This window comes from Hoplias malabaricus, chromosome 9 (genome assembly GCF_029633855.1).
Source record: "Hoplias malabaricus isolate fHopMal1 chromosome 9, fHopMal1.hap1, whole genome shotgun sequence".
NCBI classification, from domain to species: Eukaryota; Metazoa; Chordata; class Actinopteri; order Characiformes; family Erythrinidae; genus Hoplias; species Hoplias malabaricus.
The window spans coordinates 42924739-42948593 of record NC_089808.1 but is presented as its reverse complement, the minus strand read 5'-3'; the positions used below and the strand labels follow the sequence as shown (position 1 = coordinate 42948593).

At 41.8% G+C, this 23855-nt stretch overlaps 2 protein-coding genes across 3 annotated transcripts; one reads left to right on the top strand and one right to left on the bottom strand.

Annotated features, from left to right (window-relative positions):
- Positions 1-612: 612 nt before the first annotated feature.
- Positions 613-6303, bottom strand: LOC136707103 (zinc finger protein 658B-like). The gene is made up of 3 exons (XM_066680999.1): positions 6260-6303; positions 3902-4000; positions 613-2991 (listed from the first exon to the last, which is right to left on the bottom strand). Exon 3 carries the CDS (start codon positions 2932-2934, stop codon positions 1492-1494), a length of 1443 nt encoding a protein of 480 aa, XP_066537096.1. The 5' UTR covers positions 2935-2991; positions 3902-4000; positions 6260-6303; the 3' UTR covers positions 613-1491.
- A 1577-nt stretch (positions 6304-7880) lies between these two features.
- Positions 7881-23854, top strand: LOC136707112 (SERPINE1 mRNA-binding protein 1-like). Of its 2 annotated transcripts, XR_010804197.1 has the most exons (10): positions 7881-8269; positions 10706-10883; positions 11014-11148; positions 11766-11837; positions 12205-12282; positions 12756-12939; positions 13817-13873; positions 14513-14695; positions 15097-18369; positions 23356-23854. XR_010804197.1 is itself a non-coding variant. In XM_066681013.1 (9 exons), exons 1-9 carry the CDS (start codon positions 7999-8001, stop codon positions 15154-15156), a joined length of 1218 nt encoding a protein of 405 aa, XP_066537110.1. In that variant the 5' UTR covers positions 7881-7998; the 3' UTR covers positions 15157-18391. The 2 variants fall into 2 exon arrangements, 1 of the variants encoding a protein (XP_066537110.1); XM_066681013.1 differs by lacking the exon at positions 23356-23854 and having other exon boundaries at positions 15097-18391.
- The last annotated feature ends 1 nt before the right edge of the window (position 23855 follows it).

Below are 23855 nucleotides of genomic sequence, written 5' to 3'. Positions count from 1 at the left end.
TAAAATTCTGAAGAAGTTTCCTCAGTAATTGCTCCTCTCCAGTCCGTCTGAGTGCTCCAAACCTGTCTAATGTGTTCACAAAGCCCCAGTGTCAGTAAACGAGTAAGAAAAACACACTTTCGGCCCAGTGTATTAGGCTCTCTGCTCATGACAGAGTAAAGGACTCCAGACATCGAAAAGAACAAACCGTGATGAAGATATTGCTCTATTCCTGCTCCATAGGTGGGTAACATTGACTTATTTTTGCGGTTACAGATTACTTAAGGTGGAATGTTTCCAAATATGGGACGCTAACTGCATTACCAGCGCATTAACGGTGATAAACATAAAGGGTTCATTTATTTTCTAAATTTGGACTGTTCCCTTGTAATCAAATCTGGTACAGCATGCTAGTTTTTATAAGATAGCTCCTCAGAATTTTTTCCCACTTTCCTGAAGCCTAGAGGGGTTGGTCAAAACTAGCATAGCCTAGTAGCACAGTCTAGTTCACCTCAGTAGTATTTAAACAATATATATAGATTTTCTTGGCAAAAATGATGCAACTGATGCTAGCAATTTTTTAATGTGTTGGGCGTCTATATCGTGCAGGAAAAAATAAATAAGGAATACAGTTTCAACTTTTTATTACATCATGCCTTTCTGTGTTTCTGTATGTTACAGATAATGTGGTCATACCCAAAAGTATAGATTTAATGGTTGGGCATGCAGCAGATCCTCGAGTCCAAAGAACTATATTTTTAACTCGTACTACAGCGATACTGAGAAGCTTAGAAGAGTTCGGCCCCACTCTTGGATTGGGATGTGGCTGGAGATTATCAGACTGTATAATGCTTACATAACAACACAAGCACAACTCAGGAAAAGAAAGCTTTAGATCAATAGACTGTATGTGAGGATTAGAGAAAATGCACAAATCCCTTTAATAGACTACTCATGTAAATATGATAATTGTTCACTTTAATCCTTCAACTATATGTCCTTCATCTATTTTGCAACTATCCGATTCACCAGAAGTGTCCAAAGAATAACCCACATTACAAACTGTTCTTCCACATGTGGAGGCCCGTGGGCGCTGTAGGTAGCGTCGCTGCCACACAGCTGCAGGGTCTCGGGGTCCTGGATGGGATCCTTTCCTCATGTCGCTGTCTGTGAGGAGTGTGGTGCTGTCCTTATATCTTTGTGTCCTTCCTCAGTCCAAACACACGTTTGTAGGTGGACTGGCTGCATGAAAAACGTGTCCACAGATGTGTGTGTGACTGAATGGGTGTGTGGGATTCCCTGTGATGGATTGCTGCCTTGTTCTGCTTTTCAATGATGCAATTAATGTCCACCAGAGAGATTTCCAAATTATGTAATGTGCCGTAATAAAGTCATTAAAAAAGTTATCAAATAACCCGACGTTAAAGAACATTTCCCGGGCAGCAGTCTCTCTTTCTGAATTTATAAATGTGTCTTCAAATGTCTGAAGGTACCTACAGAACACAGACGATTTCACTGCAGCTCTTCTGGGTAAACAGGCTGTTCATTTGGAGACTCTTCTGACCACTCAAACGAATCACTCTCTAAACACTGATACGGATTCTTTTCTGTGTGAATGAGCTGATGTTTTTGAAGATTCCTCTCATTGGCTAAAGTTTTCCCACACTCTGGGCACGGAACCCGTTTCTCTCCCGTGTGAATGAGCTGGTGCTTGTTGTGAGTATCAATCCTACTAAAGCTCTTCCCACACTCGGAGCACAGAAAAGGTTTCTCTCCTGTGTGAGTGCGCCGGTGATCCTGAAGAGACTTCAGTTTCCTAAAACTCAACCCACACACGGAACAGAAATACGGTTTCTCTCCGGAGTGAATGGACTGATGCTGCTGGAGAGAGCTCTGTTGAGTAAAACACTTCCCACACTCCGAGCACTGATACGGTTTGTCTCCAGTGTGAATGCGCTGGTGAGCCCGGAGATTACCCAGTTGATTGAAACCCTTGCCGCACTCAGAGCAGACGTAGGGTTTCTCTCCTGTGTGAATGCGCAAGTGGTTTTTGAGAGTAGTCTGCTGAGTAAAACTCTTCCCACACGCTGAACACAGATACGGTTTCTCTCCGGTGTGGATGTACTTGTGCGCTTGGAGATTCGTATTTGTGGTAAAACATTTCTCACACTCTGAGCACTGATATGATTTCTCTCCTGTCTGAATGCGGTGGTGTTTTTTGAGAGAACACTGAGGGGTGAAAATATTCTCACACTCTAAGCAGTAGTATAATTTCTTTCCTGTATGAACACGCTGGTGTTTTTTGAGAGTACTCTGAAGCGCAAAACTTTTCCCACATAGTGAACAGGTATATGGTTTCTCTCCAGTGTGAATGCGCTGGTGAGTTTTAAGATGACTACTCTTAGTAAAGCTCTGTCCACACTCTAGACAGGTGTACGGTTTCCCTCCTATGGGAATGCGGTGGTGTTTTTTGAGAGAACACTGAGGAGTGTAAATATCCCCACACTCTAAGCAGTAATATGATTTCTTTTCTGTTTGAGCACACTTGTGTCTTTTGATAGTACTCTGATGCGCATAGCTTTTCCCACATTGCGGACAGGTGTACGGTTTCTCTCCTGTGTGAATGCGCTGGTGGGTTTTGAGATGACTCCGTCTAGCAAAACTCTGTCCACACTCTAGGCACGAATACGGTTTCTCTCCTGTGTGAACACGCTGATGCTGCTTGAGGTTGTTGTTTTTATAAAAACTCTTTCCACACTTTAAGCAGTTAAATGTTTTCTCGTCTGTGAGTTTCTGTGTTTGTGTGCCAGGTAGATTATTGTGGGTAAGAGCCGAGGGTATTTCCTGTGAACTGGAGCCTCCACACTCTGTATCCTCACATTTAATCTCTTCTGGTTTCAACATGGTGCTATATTCCTCCTGGAGATGTTTGTTGATGGATTTGTGGAAATACATTTAGAACCGTCTTGGACACTAGTCGCAGAAGAATACTTGATAAGGTCTTAGTCTTTTCTGAAAGAGAAAAATGTAAGAAAGATTTCAGATTCAACATAATTTGACATGTGGCAAAGTTTCAATTTGTGCTACCAACATCGTTGCATAAACCCAAGTTAATATGTATATGAATTAAATTTTTATAATGCTAAATTTAACATTTTATAAACATTGGCCACAACTTCATTATTATATTTTTCCCACTCGTTAACAGAGCCTAGAGTGGTTTAATTTAGTCCTTACTGTTGAGTTCAGAAGGAAGATTATATTTTATTAATGCTGAAATATGTATTAAATATCATAAACCCCTTTCACACATGAACCTGGTCATGGAGAATCTGGTCCGGAGATGTCCCGGAGTTGTCCTTTCACAGCGCACAGTGTCAGGTGCTTTCTCACAGCAGAAAATGAAACAGGCGATGTTCACGATTGTAATTTTTAAAAAATTCTGAACGTTTAAGGCCCCAGTGCCTGTAAATGAAAAAAAACTGTCTGGTGTGCTAGGCTTTCTCTCTCTCTCTCTGCTCATGGCATCTGGAGGTTTTTTAGACAACACAGAGAACTCCAAATACTGAGGATTTTCCTCTATTCCTGCCTCATAAGTGGTGAACTTATTGACTTATTGTTGCTGTTTTGGATCACTTAAGGTGGACATGTCTCCAAACTCAGGAGATGGCCAACTGCATTACAGACTGTTACAAAATCGTACACGTTCGTACAAAAGTGTTAAAAAAGTGATAAGACTTAGTTAGATTGTAATGAACGCCACATCTGCCCATAGAGCCACATTCATGGTAAGAATGGTAGTAAGGTGTAACTGATTTACTAATACAGTTTTATTTCAGGTTGAGACTGCCATCTATTTAAGTTCATGAGTGTTGAGTCTCTGACAGTAATTGTGGTCAGATAAGAGTGAGATACAATACACCTGTGGATCTGATGCAGAGATCTGTCTGTTAGGTCCTGCTGAGCTTCTGAACAGCAAACTAATGTAACCAACGCACCTTGTTCCACGCTGACCACCGTCCTAGAAGAAGAAGAAGGGGGGAAAAAAAGCAAATTCCTTTTTCTTTTTATTTCTAATTCCCAAAATGGAAAATCTGGTTCTTTGATCTGATTCACGGCGCACCGTCAATTGTAAGTGACCTGTCTAGCTCCACTGCTTAATTACACTTTATTTAAAGCTGAGATTGTTCTGGAGCTTTTTTTTATCGGCACATCCAAGGACACCTTCACGGTTCCTGCTGAAGAACCGAATATTATTTGGTTTCAGCAGGGAACATATGTCTCTGGTTCTAGTACCAACCTGTTGGTGGAAACGCACAAAATCATTCCAAATAACGGTCACAAACGAAAACTGAAGAGTCCAAGTTGGTGGAAAATTCTCTCATCTCTCTCATACACAGACAGAGCTCCTGCTCAGAATCCCTTTGTTAAAAATTATTGAAGATAGAACATGGAAGTGTTTAATGTTTGAGCCAAGATCTGCACTGTAGCATTCATTTTCACTTTTAAAGCTTCTGTGTTAAATGCTAAATGATTGTCTGTAAGCGCTGATCCAGTTCAGGTTCAAGGTGGATCCGACGTCTACCCAGAATCACTGGGCACTAGGAGGGAAAAGCCTTCGCACGACAAAACACACTCACACATTCAGTCTTTCTCTCTCTCTCTCTCTCACACACACACACACACACATTCACTCACACCTATGGAAACCATTGAGTCGCCAGTACACTTACCAATGTGTTTTTGGACCGTGGGAGAAAACCAGAGCATCCAGAGTAAACCCACACTTACTGCTAAATCTCTCCCTCAAACCTTTAGCAAATTAAGAGATTCTCATTCAGAAATCATCAAATCTATAATAGGACACTGAGAAAAGAGATAGTGCTTGGAAAGAGCTGAAAGAAATTAAGTAAGTGGTGTGTGTGTCTCTTTCCCTCATTCATTTATTCATTTGTAAAGTTCTAAATCCTAAAAGAATGAGGAGCGAGAGAGAGAGAGAGAGAGAGAGAAGCCTGAGGAGAGAGGGAATAGAGGGAAAGGTAAGTGTGACAGAAGTGAGAGGTAAGGGTGAAGATCGAAGCTGGCCCCGGGACATAAATTACGTGATAATAAATGGTTAATAAATAAACGGTTTCATAATAAATGTCTTCTCTCTAAATTAGCAAAACCTTTTTAATAAATATTTGTGTTTTTAATTAAAGTTTAATCAATGTATCTTTAATCAATGTGTCTTCTGTTTAAAGTAAAATTAAATAGTGTTTTTTAATATTTATAAATAATTTATATATTCTTTTTAATGATGGAATGAATGATTATATCCAGATGAATTTATCTGTGTATATTCCTAACTGCCTGTTGTATTATAATTATGTGTATTAATGGTCAGTGATGTATTATATATGTATAATTAAACTGGTGTGACTTGGGTTAGAGGTGTTTGGTCAGAGGGCAGATCAAGTGCCTCCAGGGTGATGTGCGTACTACATGCTCGTATACTAGAAGTGTGTATCAGTTTAGCTGTTAAGTAGTGTGTACTCACTCTATTCTGGTGTGTAGTTTTCAAGTGTGCCATTCCAGAGCCATCCCCAGCATCTGTAACACTTTTATTTTGTATTGGTCTAGTATTAGTCTCCTCTCTCTGCTCACAGAAAAGAGGATTTTATACCACAGAGAGACTCCAAATGTTGAGCAGCTGGAGCCGAGATGAGGATGTTGCTCTACTGCTGCTCCACAGGGGGGTAACTCTGACTGTGTGTTTATTGGTTGTGAGTCTGTGGTAATTCAAATGGTGAACACAAACGTACAGAGAAGTTAAACCCACAGTTTCACCTTAAAAAGACATGGCGCTTCTGAACGTGAGCACAGACACTGCCTTTGGTTTTGTGTGAAAAAGTCTTACACAGACCTTCACTTTAATAAAACACAGTGTGAACAGCGGAGGAATGTGACATTCCTTCAATAAATCACAGTGTAAATGGTGTAAAAAATGTGTGGAAAATCTCACACGCATTTTCACACTGAGTAAAAAGTGCTGAAAAGTATTACATGTGTCTTTACCTTCTTTAAAATCAGAGCGATGTGGAAAATCTCACACACACTTACAGTGAAACACCGTGTAAACAGACGTCTCACACGGATCTTTACCTTCAGTAAAACACAGGGCAAACGGCGTGGAAAAGCCGTACACAGATCTTTACCTTCAGTAAAACGCGCCTCATGCAGACCTTTACCTTCAGTAAACAGTCTAGACGGTGTGGAAAAGTCTTAAACAGATCTTTACCTTCAGTAAAATACCTCCTGATGTTTCTCCAGCTCACAGCGCTCCTCCTCCCTCACACAACAGCCCCGCTCCACAACACCCGCCCCTCAGCCGCCATTGGAGGGAACGTCATAGACGCTCATCTCTGATTGGATAGTTGCAGTTGCGATTCGGTCCTCTTTGCGACTCAGAAGCGTTTCCATTGGAAAGCGAGTGACAACAAGTTAGAGTGCGCTGCTCAACAGGCGCCTTTTAAACCCTTAAACGGACAGGAGTTGAAAAGAAGTTATATTTCGGTGTTTTTGAGTTGTATCTCCGTGAATATTGCCCTATTGTGGTTTACAACAAAGTAGAAATAGTAAAAATATTAATGTACACATATTATTTGAAGAAGAGAAGTGATTTATAATTTCTAGCTAACTATAGTAATACCAGTGTTCAGTCTCACACATCCAGTAACACCAAGTGTATTAACCACATCAAAATAAAGAAGTACATTTCAATTCCAGTTTTATTTCATTTAAAAAGGGCAAGGTACATACTATTCATTTTTTTGTGGAATTTTTGAAGCAGTTGCATCAGCTTTTTCTGTTGACAATTCACAGAAAATGACATTCTGATCGAAAAAGGTTTTCTGTCCACCTGTGCAGAACATAAAACACACACACACACACACACACACACACACACACACACATAGAAGTGGGCAAACATCTCAGCACAGGGGAACAGTTGGTTTAAAAACATTACCATTTTGCATTACTTCAAAATCAATAATGAGTGATCTTAATTAATTAATTAACCGTATAACTGTGGTTCTATTGTTTTGGAGAAAGTACATTTACAGTCATTGTTTTATCCAAGTAACTGTTAGCTGAGGATGGTGTCTGCCTCTTTGACTCACTGGGAGATACTTCAATTACGGGAACTCTTACATCCCCCAGGGTATAACACAAAATGTTAGAAATACAGCATTATAAAATAAATAGCTCCGGTAATAACAGTATAATACATCACTACAACAAGAAAAACACCCACATCTGTATGATTTAAAATGTTGTCTTCACTTTAGAAATCAATGTTTTTGAATTTTGGCCTTGTCCCCAACCCAGACTTTAAAATGACTCTTCTCAAAATGATAAAAGGACACCAATCAATTTAAAAATCACAATATGGGTTCTTAACCAAAAAGGTCAAGGAGTAGGAACATAGATTTTATTCAGTCTCATTACATCATTACTGCAGTATTTTACCAACATTTAATTATATGTTCACATTACTACTTATCCAGTAAACATTTAGCCGTTGATTCAACGTTGAAATAACGTAATGACTGCCGTCTAATCAACGTTCTCTTAAGGTTGAAAATGAAAGTTGAAAAGACGTCCAAACACAGACATTGAAAAGACGATTATTAGACGTATTTTGGACGTCCATTGACGTTATTAATTGGTCCCGAAATAAATTACGTGTATAAAACGCATTTTGGGCGTCCCAAAATACTAGCTTTTCTAACACTAGCTGTTAGAAAAGAGCTCAAAAGAATCGCCCAAATAAAACAACCGTTTGTAGTCTTTAAAACAAAAGTGTAGCTCAAAGACTACACTTCCCATGAGGCCGGTGCGGTGTCCCGGATGTGAGTGCGCGCACCGCGGGAGAAGAAGGCTCCATCTTGTGTGGTGTTTGTGTTGGGTGTAAGTGTTCGGGGCTGTATTCTCTCCGCGTTACCGGAGATTAAACCCCGCCGCTGCGGCGCCACAATGCCCGGACACCTGCAGGACGGCTTCGGCTGCGTCGTCACCAACCGCTTCGACCAGCTGCTTGACGACGAGAGCGACCCCTTTGACATTTTGAAGGCGGCCGAGAGCAAGAGGAAGGAGGCGGCGGCGGCAGCGGCGTCGGGAGGCGCTGGGAAACGGAGCGAGGCGCAGGCCCACAAACCGCCGCGCAGAGAGCCGGGGAAGGACCGCAAAAACCCGCTGCTCGACAAGAAGGAGGATGCCCAGCCACCGCCGCCTAGCAAGAAAGATGGTGCGTGACGCTCGAAGAGGCTAAATCCTCACTCGAATTTCTCCGGTCCACCTTAAATGCTGCAGCCGTTGACGTTATTTATTCACGCTGTTCATGTGCACGGCCACTGACAGCACACTCTTGTACAAACATGTATTATATTCACCAGAACATCGTATTTAGGCTGAATTAATTTAGTTTCCCCTCGTGTTCTGATTCCTGTCGTCCACCTTAAAAGCTGCAGTCTTCACTCGTTTATTTACGTTGTGATGCTGTGAGCATTTGGCGTGAAAATGTCAACCCCACAGCACTTATTCAACATTGTGTTTTTAAACAGTCGTCTTTGCCTCGTATTTGATGATTCTTATTTCCCCGTACCACCTTAACTAAGCGCAGCGTTTACACTCGGAAGGCCGTTTAAGGTGGAACGGAGAGTTGGAGTAAGAAGTAGATTAGAGGACACTCGTTACTGATGTGTTTACTCCGCACTGCGCGCGCTGCCTCAGAAGAAGCCACTGGATTTATTTATTTATTTGTTTATTTATTTTTAAATATTTTTAATTACATTTTTTAGATTTTTTAAAAAGTTTGTATTTAACTTTTTATTTCATAACTGTATTTTCTTTTGCACTTCTATTATATTTATTTTTCTCATTGTTTTAGACTTATTTTAGTTATTTATTTTAATGTGTATTTTTAAATCATTCTTTTGTTTATTTAAATTTTCTGTAAGAACTTCATCCTGATCAGTTTTTTATTTATTTACATGCGTAATTTTATTTATTTTATTAACCATTGACTGGTTTGGTTCACATTTGAAGAGAGTTTCAGACACGTTTAAAGGTTCACTAATAAATGTCACTGTTCTGTTGTTGTTTTTGTAGTTCATCTACCTGTCCACCATGTCACACCTCCCAGATCCCATCAGAGCGACCTCTAGTGGTCGAGAAGATGAACCACAAAAACACAACACAGCCACTGCCCCAGAATGCTGTTCCAAACCGGTTTCCAGAGTCCCTTTAAAAATACAGTATTTGTGAACTCAGTGGAACATAAACTGAAGTCACCCACTGCACTTTTAAGGTGGAAGGGTTAATTAAATAGAGAACACACTGCTGAGTTGTTTAGGGTCAGATCGCAGGAACTTAATGTAGACGTTTCTTTCACTTTCTGCAGAGAACAGTCTCTGGGATAAAATTTCTCAGTGGTGAACATTAATTTAAAATATTAGTAACGCTCAGTACACACACACACACACACACAGCAGGTCAAACCACAAAAAAAGATACTCTCACCCACCACAGTGCAGGAGCCCTTCTATAAAACACATGAAAATAGATTTAGAGTCGTTCAGCATCTGAGTTTATTACTGAATCACGATGATAAAAGGTTACAAACACCTGCTCAAACACTCCCTCCCTCCATCCCTTGCTCAGAGCTGCTTTATCCAGCGCTCTCACTCGCTCTCCAAAACAAACCCAGTGCTGCACTAATTAGCACCCCTCTATAAACCGTTCGTGCAGAAACCAGCACTAAATATTTGATTAAAATAATAAAACCAAAAATTCAAAATCGATGCGTCCCTAACACAAACCATGATTATTCTGAATAAAACGGTGGTGGTGGAGTAGAGTCTTGACTGTTCACTGCACTCTTTAAATTTAACAGTAGAAGGTAGAAGAAGCCTGACTTTAGTTCTCTATGCCATGTGAAGAGCAACAGTCTTTTTATATGGTACACTTTGCCTTTTAATGTGAAACAATATTGAATACGCTGCCTTTTAGAAAACAATAGCCTTTATTTGGACCTATTACAGATTTGATGGTGGCATAATCATGGCACCATTTAAAGAGAAACTGAAAACAACAGGATTAAACTCCGAAGATGTGAGTGTATTCACATTTATACAGAGTGCAGTAACTCTGGAAAACACCTCCACTTTTTCACATTCAATAGCTGTATCTAATCCTGTGAAGTCATTTCTGCTGAAACATTTCAGCTTTAAGAGACGACTGAGTCCCTCGTGTCCTGGAGATAAACACTTAAAGTGGTTCCTAAAGTGTTTCCCTGCGGTGCCGGCCTGTTGTCTCTCGTATGTAGGTGTACGTATGCGTTTTAAAGTGTCCTACGGTAACTAGTGTAGTGTTAAATATGATGATCATATCTTAAAATGAAGTGTTAATGATTAATGATTAACGCTATGCTCATGGCCACTAACACCGACATCCTCATCTGTACATCGTCTGAACCCAAACTCTTACTTTTGGACTCAGTATTGTCCCCGAGAACAGAACAAACCCCTCACAGTCTTCTGCAGCTCTTTTTCCTGACGGAGCTCAGATCGAACCAGTCCTCTCTTCACTACTGAGGGCAGTAGGTTTGTGGTGAAAAGCCACATTTGTCTTTTGTTGTCCGAGATGAGCAGTCCGATCATGACCAGGGTCCTGTGTGTTTCAGGGATGAGGAGAGTGGGCCGTAAGCAGGACCCTCAGGGTCAGTCCGGACCTCCTCACCACCAGGGGGCGCAGGGAGAGCGTCCCAACGACCGGAGAGCGGAGAGACGACCCCCGCGTGAAAGACGTTTCGAAAAGCCCTCTGAGGACAAAGCGGAGGGAGGAGAACTCCCTGTCGACAAGTGAGTCACTGCTGAGGACTGCAGGGCATTCACCTAAGGCTTGGCTCCTCTGAAGGGTTCCTGCTCGTGTTGGAGGGGGGTCTTCAGGGACGCTCACTAAAGAGAGCTTTGTTTCTGTGTTTTTCTTCAGGCCAATGAGTGATCGTCCTCCTCGGGGTCGAGGCGGAGGTCGTGGCGGTCGCGGAGGGCGAGGCCGAGGCAGAGGAGACGGCTTCGACACGCGAGGGAAACGCGAGTTTGACAGACACAGTGGCAACGACAAATCGTGAGTGTCCTTCGTTCTTCTAGCTGTCGCTGTTATAACTGCTTTAACTCTAGTACTGCCCTGTCCTCTTCCAAAGATCCCTCACTTCTAACCACAGCTAGCAAGGCTGTTATTACTTTAAACCGTCAGGGGATGCAATATTTATTCCGATTTCTATCAAGAACATGTGACTTTGGGAAATTTAACCCCATAATAATAATAATAGAGCAGTCAGAAGCCAAACAACATCCTTGTGCTACACCTTTTAGAACCAAAGGAACTCCAGGACTATCGCAGAACAACCACAGACGCCTCAAACTGCTTGTACACTGTTAAGATGTTTGTTTTATGGATAATTAAAGGCTCCTGACTGAAACAGAAATATATCTGAGATATGACAATGATGTTTTACTGTCGCTGCACAGCAGTAAAGCAGAATTGTGCAGTGAATAAACCCACAAACACACACTCTCTCACACTCATTCACTGGGGCAGTGCGGGCAGCCATCCTTCCCAGCGCCTGGGGAGCAGTGGGGTTGATTTTCTGATCGATATCTCGGGACGTATGGCAGGTTGTACACTTTCTCACTCCTTCACTTTTCATGAAGGTGACGTGTTCTGATATTTAATCTTTCCAGGGGACAGAAATCGGACGACAAGCGAGGAGGGGCCGGATCTCACAACTGGGGCAGCAACAAGGAAGAAGCCAGGTAAGTCATGAGCTGTTTACCCACGGAAAAACAGGCCTAACTCACTGTGCACCCTCGCAGAGACACGCTGTTTATGACTTCGTTAATCATTGCCTTCTTTATGAATAATTCTGGTCTGTAAGAGCCAGAGTCAGTGATGCGACCCAGTTACAAAGCAGCACCACCACACCACACACACCGAGGAGAGAATTAGAAACTGGACACGAGGAGAGAGTAGACCCCTTTCTTCATAAATTTACTGAGAGAAAGGAAAAGTATTAATGGTTGTAGTCAGAAAACTATATTCCATCAGTGATTTACTACACCTCTGAATCCTGCAAGATGGCGCTGAGTTGTCAACATTTTAAGTGTGTGTGTGTGTGTGTAGCACTGAGGTGGAGCAGTCAGCCGCCCCCGAGGCACCTGCGGAAGGGGAGGAGCCTACACCAGCGGACTCTGAAAACAAGTGAGTGACATTTACTCTGCGTCTCTGTGGTTCTTTAGATCATCCTCGGCTGTTTAAGCGGTACTCGTTGCTGCAGACAGTGTGCATATTCTTTATTAAACGACGTGAGTTGAAATTGAAAACGCTCTGGAGCAGCTGCACATGATTCTGAGCTCACTATGTTCCATAATCAAGAGATGTGTAAACCTCTACAGTGGTGGAGCTCCAATGAGTCGGAATATTTCCTCAGAGCAGAGTTCCTAAGAGTAGTGTAAAGTTTTCACAAAAAGTAGAGTCTGTTACTGCAGCAAAGGGGAACACACACCAGATTAATGCCCTTCAGAAGAAAGGTTGGATGGTCTTTTGGCTGTGTGTGTGTGTGTGTGTGTGTTCTCTCAGCTCACACCTTAAGAGAGAAAAAACGGTTCTCTATAATTCTGTGAAGATGGCATAGTTAATGTTTCTAAATAAACCTCAATCTGTTCCTTTTTCAGGGAGAATGAGGTGGAGGAGGTGAAGGAGGAAGGCCCGAAGGAGATGACCCTGGACGAGTGGAAGGCAATGCAGAATAAGGAACGAGCCAAAGTGGAATTCAACATCCGCAAACCCAACGAGGGAGAGGACGGACAGTGGAAGAAGGGCTACGTCCTGCACAAATCAAAGAGCAAAGACGCTGCAGTGAGTACAGCTCTTCATCCACAACGTTACTCTGACCTCCTCGTTCCTACTCTCAGCTCCACTGACCATACAGGAGTAGTTTGTAGTTTTACAGCAACAGACTGTAGTCCAAGTGTTGCTCTGCATACTTTGTTATCCCCCTTTCCCCCTGCTCCTCAGTGCTCAGGACCCCCACAGAGCAGGTGTGATGTGGTGGTGGATCATTCTCAGTGCTGCAGTGACACTGACGTGGTGGTGGTGTGTTAGTGTGTGTTGTGCTGGTGTAGAGTGGATCAGACACAGCAGTGCTGCTGGAGTTTTTAAACCCCTCAGTGTCACTGCTGCACTGAGAACAGACCACCAACATAAATAACAGCATCCACTGGGAATCCCAAGATAAAACGTATCTTCCTGGTCCTAGAATAGATCTGTAATAGACGACAGCTCTAGCTAATAGACTCCCTAGCTGTAGTCTCAAATATAAGACATGTCACATACTGCTCTGTCTCCGTCTAAATGTGTCACAACTTATAGGACTGAAGAGTACAGCGCAAACAACAAATGACACAAAGCTGGACTTAAACCTGTGTCAAACCACAGTGCTACAGCGAATTGTAATCTCACTTAACGCAGAGTACATACAGAAACCAACTGCATCACACCCTCCCTAATAGAACATAACCAGTCTCTTGATTTTGAATTAAACCTAGGCTTAAGTTGGACCAGTTAATCTGATCAGCAACAACAGGGTGGCCTTCATTCTGAATAACGTCGTCAGGCACAGCTTCTGCTTAAGCACACGGCACTAGCCACACCGTTTGTTCCTGTGACTGTGATGTAGTTACAGCTGTTGACTCCTGATTAATCTAAAGGGGTGTCTTTGGTCGGTGTGTTTCAGAGGCCGGCTGGAGGACTAATTGAAGCTAGAGATGCTGATCCTGACTCCCTCAATAAGGTATAGCTGCTCCTTGTATGTGTACAGTTCTGTGTTTAAGATGATTAAAGAGGTGAGGTTGTGTCTCTGAGACTGTGCTCTGTAGTTTCACACTTGTACCATCAGGCCCTGGGTACGACCCACTGGACTCAGGTCCTGCTTTTTTTACACAGACCAACAGACTTGTGAATCACTCACACAACAGCACACACACACACACAGAAACACACACAGACACTGCTGCTGAAATCTGGACTTCGTTCAATGCATACAAAATTTTGTTATTTATTATGAGTTTGTGCACAAAATCATTTAAACATCTAAGGGCTCCTCTGTCGTGCAGCAGTTTGTGGGTCCTTCCAGAAACTTTCACTACTGCTCCTGTCCTCACACTGCCCCTCCCCTGCCCTGGAAGAGCTGGAGGAATGCAGGTTAGGAAAGGAGGAGGAATTGGGGAAGATTGGAGCTGACCGCTTTCAAACACGGTGTTGATACCGAGGAGCAGAGCCCATCACAGCGCTCCCTCTCAGTGCAGCCCTGAAGCTCCCGAGCCAATCACAGCTGCTGCACATACTGTGTTGTGAATGTGTACTGATTAGACCCGCTGCACGTCTGTGATTATGAGTTAAGACCTCCTCAAATGCTGTGTGTTTTTTTCAGGGCGCCACTGACGAAGCTGCAGGCGACCACCATTTCCGTAAACCGGCCAATGACATCACCTCCCAGCTCGAGATCAACTTTGGAGACCTCGGTCGCCCGGGGCGCGGTAGGGGGGGCAGCCGTGGGGGCAGAGGTGGGCGAGGTGGCAGCCGAGCCCCCCGCGGGGGCAGCAGAGCCGAGAAGGTACAAGTGTTCACGCGTTAATGATGTGTGGGGGTTTGAAGGTGGCCTCAGGATTTCTCAGTTTAGACAGATGTCTTGAGCTCAGTCTTAAGCCTGTTGAGGCTTCAGTTTATATCATGCAGTTAGCAGGGTACTTTAAGCCAAACAAGATGAAACTGTAGCGTTTTTAAAGGAAGAGGTTACAGAACAGACGTCATACAGACACCTAACGGCTTGGATGCATCTTAGATTGTGTATTAAATTAAAACAGGGCCGTTCCCGTATGAGGGACACAGTACAAAATCACCAAGATCTGTTCCGGCTGTTCCTCACGTCGGGCTGATGTTTTCCATCTGAACTGAGAAACCCTGCTTCGTGAAGCGACCTACCGATGTGTGATGTTTGTCGTTTTTATTTTTCAGGGCGGTGGTGTGTCCGTCCCCAATGTGGACGACCCAGAGGCGTTCCCTGCCTTGGCCTAAGCCCCGGCCTCTGACTCCTGACCCCTCCTCTGCGAGGCCTGCATGCTTATGGATTATTCGACTATAGAAAGAAGAAAAGGAAAAAAAAAATTAAATATGAACGAGAGACTGTCATTCATAACCATAACTCTGAGGACTGGATTCTGCCTTTATCCTAAAGGAAAAAATAATACTCCCAAACACACAGAAATATCGGACTTCTCTTGTGACACTGAAGCAAATTCTTGGTAGAGGTTTTGTATTTAGAGACATGATAGCAGGGATGTTCATACAGCTCTCTTCTTTTGGTTCTGTTTTGTTTGTTTTTTTGTTTTTTTGAGTTTATGCATTCTCTCCATTATTATTATTATTTTTTTTAAATTGCTTTTATTGAATGTATGTTTTTTGGACTAGGAGTGAAGTGTGTGTTGTGTTGGCTTAAGTTTGTAGTTCTCTCCTCTCCTCTGTGAGTGTGTGTGTGTGTGTGTGAGAGAGAAAGAATAATCTGAATAGACCTCTAATGCTAATTTTAATGTTTATAAACACATGTTGTGTTATTTACAATTTTACATGTTTTTAAAGGGGAATTCCACCCGTATTTCTCCATAATCCTCTGAGTGAGGTGTAAACGCCGATGGAGACGGCTGTGGTTAGAGACAGACGGGAGGAGTCTGGACAGTGAAAGTCAATGGAACCAGACATCCTCTTTTAAAAGTTCCTCAAAGAAAGTCAGTATAGAAAGACTATGTCCAGTCATAGTTTGGAGGCCAAACGAGAAGAAAACGTCCCTCTGTTTTCCATCAACATTCCACCGACACTTTGTAGTATTTATGTTAAAATATGAATTTGAGTAGGAGTTATGTTAATATTTTCTTGGAGCAGTTTAACCAAGTAACCCACAACTACTGTGTTCAAATCTCATGCCTGAAATAAAGAATGTACTCCTACAGTTTCTCTTATAGAAGACGTATGTAGACGTGGAAACGTCTGGTTCCATTCGCCACCGCTGTAAAACGTCTCTCTAAAACCAACTGATAAATGACTTTGTTTAGTTTCTCAATTCTGGAGATTTTGGAAAATGGGTAGAATTCCATTTTTAAGAAAGCTCTGAGGTCTCGACTGTTTCTTTATTCGAGGAGAGGTGTGTCTAGCTCTCGGCCTGTAGCAAAAAGTGAATGCCTGTTTCTTTATTATTCCCTATTTATTTCTTGCCTCTCTCTCTCTCTCTCTCTCTCTCTTCTCTGTAGCTCTGGTGTTTTGTTGTCCTGTGGTGGACCAGTTTATCCTTTCGATGTTCCTGCTCATCTTTATTCTCCAGATTTGTTTCAGGCTGGTCCTCGTGTGTTGTGGGTTTAGTCACCTTGGGATCACTTTTTGAAGTATGAGTGAGTGTGTGCGTGTTTGTTATTTTGTGTGAAGTACTCATCTGCCGTGAGCTTACTCTTCTAAACTTCTAGACTGTGCGCTGGAGCAGGCCGCGTTCTGAAGTGTTCTTTTTATTTGGAGTTTTTAGTGAGTTTTAGCTCAGATTGTTGACATATCTTGCACTTAGATTAATGAGGATCTATAATATCTAGCTAACAAGCACATGCTCTGTCCCTGTGTTAGCGTTGTCTATTTTCGTTGCTTTTGTGAACTTTGCAGTGTTTATTTTTGTTTGTTTTGATTTGATCATTATGACAGCACTGCTGCGTGTGTGTTTGGAGAAGGTGCTCGCCTCGTGGTGGATCAGCGGCGCTGCGTTATCTTAAACCTGAGGCTGAAGTCGTGTGTACTGGACTCAAGGCCTGTAAAAGGAGTTGTGTGTGTGGCTGGTTGTCTCTGACATTAATAAATGGTGCTTGAAAATATCTGCCATTGTGGGGTGGGGGGGGGGGGGCATGCCTCTGAACAAGAAGAGAAACCGATCTGAACACTACAACTATCAGCTCATTAAGCAGTTCTGTATCAGTAATGCTAACGCTGCTCTGTGTGCGTTAAAGTAATGTCACACAAAGACAGTCTACTGTTAAATTCCGTCACTGTTACAAACCAACAGCAGCTCCTCGACTTGGAACTAAGACGCACAACACCTCTGAACTCCACAGTGGACAGAGCCTGCTGGTGTGTGTTGGTTTTGCGGCGGTTTCTAGCACGTCGCCGAGATTGTACGTTGACTTCTTAACATTGTTTTTCAGAGGAAAGTTGTCAGTGTGAAAAAAAACCAAAAAAACAGATTTGGTTTGGAAGCATTTCGTTTCCCACGGGATATTTGATTTTCAAACACATTTATTTCTGTCTGAAAAATACCCAGCCACACCCACAACTCTAGCTCGGAAAACCATTCCTTATATGGGCATGACGTCCCGTTCAGAACGACCACGACTTCAGCATTTCTACAAGGGAGAAGATGCGAGTCTGTTGGACTGAAATCTACCTGTTTTTTTTTTACTCCACTGACTCGAAGGGGCAGGACAACTCCACGACTCGACTCTTTCTGTGACTCGATTGTTTATTTGCCGGACGTTTCTGCATTCAGATAATATCCCTGTTCAATAAATCACCTAGAGGTGTTATGTGAATTCTGTCTACGGTGGTCGGAGTGCATCATTTTAAATAAACTTATGACCAACATAATCATCGTGAAATACACCTTGACCAGAGAACGATGACTGACTGGGATTCTATCCTGTATCTGCACTCTCTCAGCTCCACCGACCACACGGGAGAACTTTGTACTTCTGCAGTTACAGACTGTAGTCCACCTGTTTCTCTGCATAGTTTTTTACCTCCCATTCACCCTCTTCTCTAAGGGTCAGGGCTGGGAGATGTCGTTTCTTTACATGTGTGTATTTGGTAGACGCTCTCCTCCGTTTACAGTTGGAGGTTTAACAGTAAGTTTGATATCACTGCCTTTACCCACTCTTACACAGATGAGTGTTTATCTGAGACGGTGGGAGGGGGTTTAAAACTCTCTTTAAATCGAGCATTTCCCAGAAATTGAAACTGAAAATGTTTCTGGACCATGTTATCCCAAATCAGGGACAAGTGGTCAGGAACAAAAACAGGAAACTCTCATTTATATGGAAAGTGTTTCCTGTGCTATGTTTAAACGGATATATATGAAGATGTGATAGCACTGAGTTATTTCGACAGTCTGAAGCTCAAGGCTGGACATATGTAAGTAGCTGCTGTGGTGATTCCTGTCCTGGATGTGAGTCCTGAAACGACGAGATGATTTAGACCTGCAGCTGGGTGAGTACTGAGTCTGTTTAAATGATTAGTGAGATAATGTACTTGAGCAATGTAAATACTTACTGTGCAAAACTCATAGGCACCGAAGATTATTAAAATAATGTATTTTATCAATAAGTGTGGTGCTTATATTGAATTATAAATGAATACAAAAACACAGTAAAAGGCTTTTTTTTTTTGAGGAATAGTATCTGTGTTGAGAGCGAGTGAAGAACAGTGTGTTTCCAGATGTTTCTCCTGATCGTATGGATTTGTTAAATCTACAGCACACTTCATTTAACACAGTGAAGTATTTATTATCCTCTGACACTAGGCACAGGACGATCACCTCCAATAACACTGTCACCAGGAGAGAAGTGGAAAGGGTTAAACCAACACAGGAATTTTATTTTTATTTTAATGTTCTTTAATCTTTGTAGAGCACTGTGTATCTTTCATTGTGTACTGTGCTGAAATCCTTTCCTCGTTGGACATTTTGTAAACTGCAGTAAAAACAGGAATAAGGTGTGTTAAAGTCGTGGGGGATGTGTTCTAAGACCCACCTGCGAAAAACGAATTTCTGTGAAGTAGAGGAAATATATTTAACGAGTATTTGGACTTTTAAACCCCTCCCTGTTGCTGTTAACAACCCACCCTTTGCATTAAACAGTCGTTCTATAATGTTTTTCAGCTGGAACTACATGTGATATTCTACCAGTTTCTTTAATAGAGTCATTCCTCAGCTGTGATTTAGCGTCAGTAAATTTCACTCGGATGTGGACGTGAACCACACATGTACTGTACGTAAGAAACACTTGTAAATGATATACTGTCACCTACAGCCCCAGTCTAATACATGTAAATAATAATTTTAAAAAATACTTTTAATTTACACACCATAAGAAAATGATATTTTTAGGCGATAGAGCGGCCATAAGCTCTCCTTGATATATGTATCAGTGGCGGATGCTGGTCTTTCAAGGAGGGGAAGCTCAATTTTGGCCTACATCATAAAATGTGTCGGTTTATTTTTACGTAAATTCTACCCTCCGTTCCTTTTTAAGAAAATGGTCTGTGACCCTGTCGTACCAACAAGGCGTCTTTTCCAGGGACTTGACTAGTGTCCTCTCAATGGCCAGCAGAGCTAGGCTGCTTAAACGGCCTTGGCCCATGTGAAGTGTGTCCGCCTGTGCTCCCACGGATCTTTAAATCAAAGGATCACTGATTCGCTGTCAATCAAAAAGGGATTCAGCCTCAGACAGATCATCCAATCATCATGCAGAAGCTGAGCGTCTGGGCCGGCCGAGGCTGAGCCGTTTCGCTGCTTCGCTATTGAACTCTGTGGACGTCAGCGTCCTCACTGTTTAAAGCACTGTGAAGCTGTGGGAATGATTGAGAGGAAAACCGCGTCTTTACCAGTGATAAGAAGCTGATTCTGAACAAAAGTTGAGCGTGTTGAAGTGCATATTTATTCACTGACATGTACACAACAGTATATATTTGATCACTTATTTTTTTTTTACATTTTAGGGGAAGCTGAGCTTCAATTGCAGTCTTAGAGCAATCGCCACTGGTGTGTGTGTGTATGTATATATATATATAATGTTATATCATTTTATTTATTTATTTCCCAAAAGGTTTCCAGGTTTTTTTCTGAACAACTTGAATGTAATTTGTAAAACAGATTTGGAATCTGACGTCTGTAACACATTCAAACATTTGGCAAGACAAAGGTAAAATAAGAGCTAATGGTTTACAGCAGTGGTTCTCAAACTGTGGTGCGCATACCACTGCTGGTACGTGAAGCAGGAAGAGGTGGTACGACCTAAAACATCTATTAGTAACTTACCTATTTCACAGTTACCTGCGTTTCACAGTTTTCATAGTTACGCAACAAGAGCTGTGAGTAAACTAGTGGTCACCAACCAGTCGATTGCCTTGGTCAGGTAGATCTCCTTCAGTTATTGCGTTTAAGTTGCTATAGCTGTGTCATTCTGTTTCCACAGTGGTACGCTGTCTTGTTAAACGGGGACTTATAAAGGGATGTGTTCGCAAATCACGACTTGAGTCCCTTGACCAGTAGTGCTTCTGCTCTGTCTCTGCCCCGTCTGAGCCAACACCAAGAGAGCGTCAAACCAGAGATGTTCTAATGCGGATTACAAATTTTAACACAGAGACTCACACTGTTCCCTAGTGTCTGCCTAGCCGCCTTGTCGAAACGTGCGACCACGGTGTACTTTTATTAGTACAGCTGTCTAAATAAAACAGTAGGTAGGATATCTGAATAGGCTAAAAGAGGCAGATCTGTAATGCATATTTCCTGCTTCCTGTACTTAAATTGTGAGCACAGACTAAACCTCTGTATAAGGGGAAAGATAAGGTAATTACAGTGATCATAAATTGTTTACATATTTACCTTTTTTTGTACATTTCATTCAACATGTATAACTTCATAACACTGGAGCCATTGGCATAAACTGTCTCGAAGGGAAGGGGTGGGGGAGCGATCCCCTTTTTTAATTCTTTTTTTCCCCCAGGGAAATCCCTCAGTACAAAGCCTACAGCTTCAGCTGCTTACTGGACATAAGCAAAGGCTAGAGATGGAGGTCAGCATTTTGGGCTTTATTACAAAAATGTGCAAAGCAGAAACAAGAAAAACAAGCCGAAACCAAGCCCTAGAAATACTCTGAATGCTATACCTAGAATGACTAAATCCAGAGGCAACAATAGAGAGAAACAAACTGAGGATTCTGTAAAGTGAAGACAAAATAGGAGCAAACATTTGGATGAACAAAAAAAAAACGTTTTTTACACTGTAACTTGAGTGCCATGCCTCCTTCACCTACTGTTACAAGAGCAGAGAGCCGCAGTCTTTTCGTCTGAAGCTTATTAAAACTCATATTAAATAATATTAATATATTAAATAATATATTATTTATAATTATAATAATATTAAAGTGACCTCAATTCTCGTATTTATTTATTTCAAAACTCTTACCATCAATTTTTACATTCTCATTAATACTTAATTGTGTTCGGTTTAAGCCCATTACTCATATATATGGAGCTTCTCCATTTCAGGGTCGCGGTTACTTATTTATATTACTATAATTTGTAATAATAATTTTATTTTAATATACTTTTGGGCATAACAGTGGAGCACCAGGTAGTGTCTCTGTCACAGCTCCAGGGTCCTGGAGGTTGTGGGTTCGAGTCCCGCTCCGGGTGACTGTCTGTGAGGAGTGTGGTGTGTTCTCCCTGTGTCTGCGTGGGTATCCTCCGGGTGACTGTCTGTGAGGAGTGTGTTGTGTTCTCTCTGTGTCTGCGTGGGTTTCCTCCGGGTGACTGTCCGTGAGGAGTGTGTTGTGTTCTCTCTGTGTCTGCGTGGGTTTCCTCCGGGTGACTGTCCATGAGGAGTGTGGTGTGTTCTCCCTGTGTCTGCGTGGGTATCCTCCGGGTGACTGTCTGTGAGGAGTGTGTTGTGTTCTCTCTGTGTCTGCGTGGGTTTCCTCCGGGTGACTGTCTGTGAGGAGTGTGTTGTGTTCTCCCTGTGTCTGTGAGGGTGAGTGTGTGAAACTGACCAGAGCTGAGAGCAGGGTGTAGGAGTGAGTTTGATACGGTGGGGGGTAAGGGACATATTTACTGAGTCAAAGCCCACCCCAAACCCTGAGTATTAGCTATAAGGTGAGTCCTGTGTAGATACGGCAGTAAAATACTGTGTTTATAACGATGTGGAGCAGCATTTGATTAACATTAACGTTAGAGAGTGAGGCTATGTCCCAAACCACACACTGGACCTTTACACACTACAATACAGAGACACTGCTGAGGGTGGTGTATATATGTATTTTCATAGTATTCAGAGCTATTCTGTTTCCTTAACAGTTAAATACAAGCCTCTTTTATAACTGTAAGTAACCGTCTGTTCCCTGTTGTGCTCTCGTCACTGACCTCAGACCAGAGCTGGTCAACACTAACTTTATAAACCAGACTCTGACGGTGAAGCTGATGATTGGAGCAGATTTATATTTGAACAGGGGCCTTAATGATGGCTGAAAGTGGACCCTGTGTCTGACTCACTGCCAAAACCCAGTAATCTCAGTGGTGCATTTTCAAAATAAAAGTTTGTGAATAAAAGCATATTTTGGTTCCAGGAAAGCTACATTTTTCTGGTCTCTATCTAATGCTGTTTTATTATGGTAAAGGGCTATTAATGAATCCCTTGTGAGTGGGTGCTTTTTAATGAGTAAGATTTAAGGCAAAACAGAAAGGCATTAATAAAGACAGGATCATTAATAAAGAAATACTCATTTATTCAGATTCTTTGCATCCCACCTACAATACCTAGACATCCCACACTTTGGGAAACGCTGATTTATGGAGTTATATTAGTGTCAGCTAGAATTGAATTTATATTTGAAGTTTAGAATTTGTATTCTGTATTCTGTAATATATACAGTTCTAGTAGATATTGTATTTTCTGTAGTGATATGCTCCTTGTTCCTGTGTTGTATATCGCTGCTGTCTAATTAAAAATATGTATCTCCATTTTTGTGTATTATTAGTTCACTACATTATCTGAACACTGCAGCTTTCCTTCACACAGTGAACATTTTTTAATGAATGAACCAATAGAAATGCTCCAAAATTACTTGGAATACACTGTTTACATTCACTTCCATTGAAAATTAAGAAGGTTCTCCCTTCTCCTTTAAAGTTGCTACTTTGGGAGATACATATTTTTATTATATAAATGAATACATACCTCTGCCTGTTTATGTGCAATGATGCTAGTTCCAGTGCTGTACAAAATTCATTAAATTCTTGAGCATACAAATAGGGATGGGTAGCTTTTCTATGTTGGAGGTCTTAAGGGCATGGCCTTCTCAAATGCTGGAAAGTGGTCAGTGTCTGTTTTCTTCTCTCTCTCTATTTTTTGTCTCATCATCTCAGTCAAGTCTCTGCATCACTAATGTTCTCTTTTTTTATTTATTTATTTGTTTATAGGAAATTCAAAGCCTGGAAAAGTACAATGGAAGCTCTCATTCCCATATTGCTCATCCTGTCTCAAGCTTCTGTACTTGGAGCTCAAGATGCAGGAATTTGGAAAACTGACTCTGTACAGAACAGGATACATGGAAATGAAGATACATCTGTTTACCTTGTGGTTCTACATTCTCAAGAGATTCCAGATTTTATTCCCGGTATACATAATTATATCTGGAACAAGAGGAATAAAAATAAAAACAGAAAAATTTTTCTGTTTGAATTGGAGAGTGATACACTGAAGTTCACACAAGAGGTCAATGAGAATTTGTTGGGCAGAGAGGCAAAGCTAACCATTATTGCACATGGTGGCAGGAACATACTTAAAACAGACCCATCATTACGGCTGGAGTTCAGTATTCAGAATTTTCCTTCAACAGTCTTTGCAAACATTATAAAACAATTTGCTGATAAGGTGAATTTCAGACCCAACTTTAAGATGCGCTTAATTGCTTGTAATG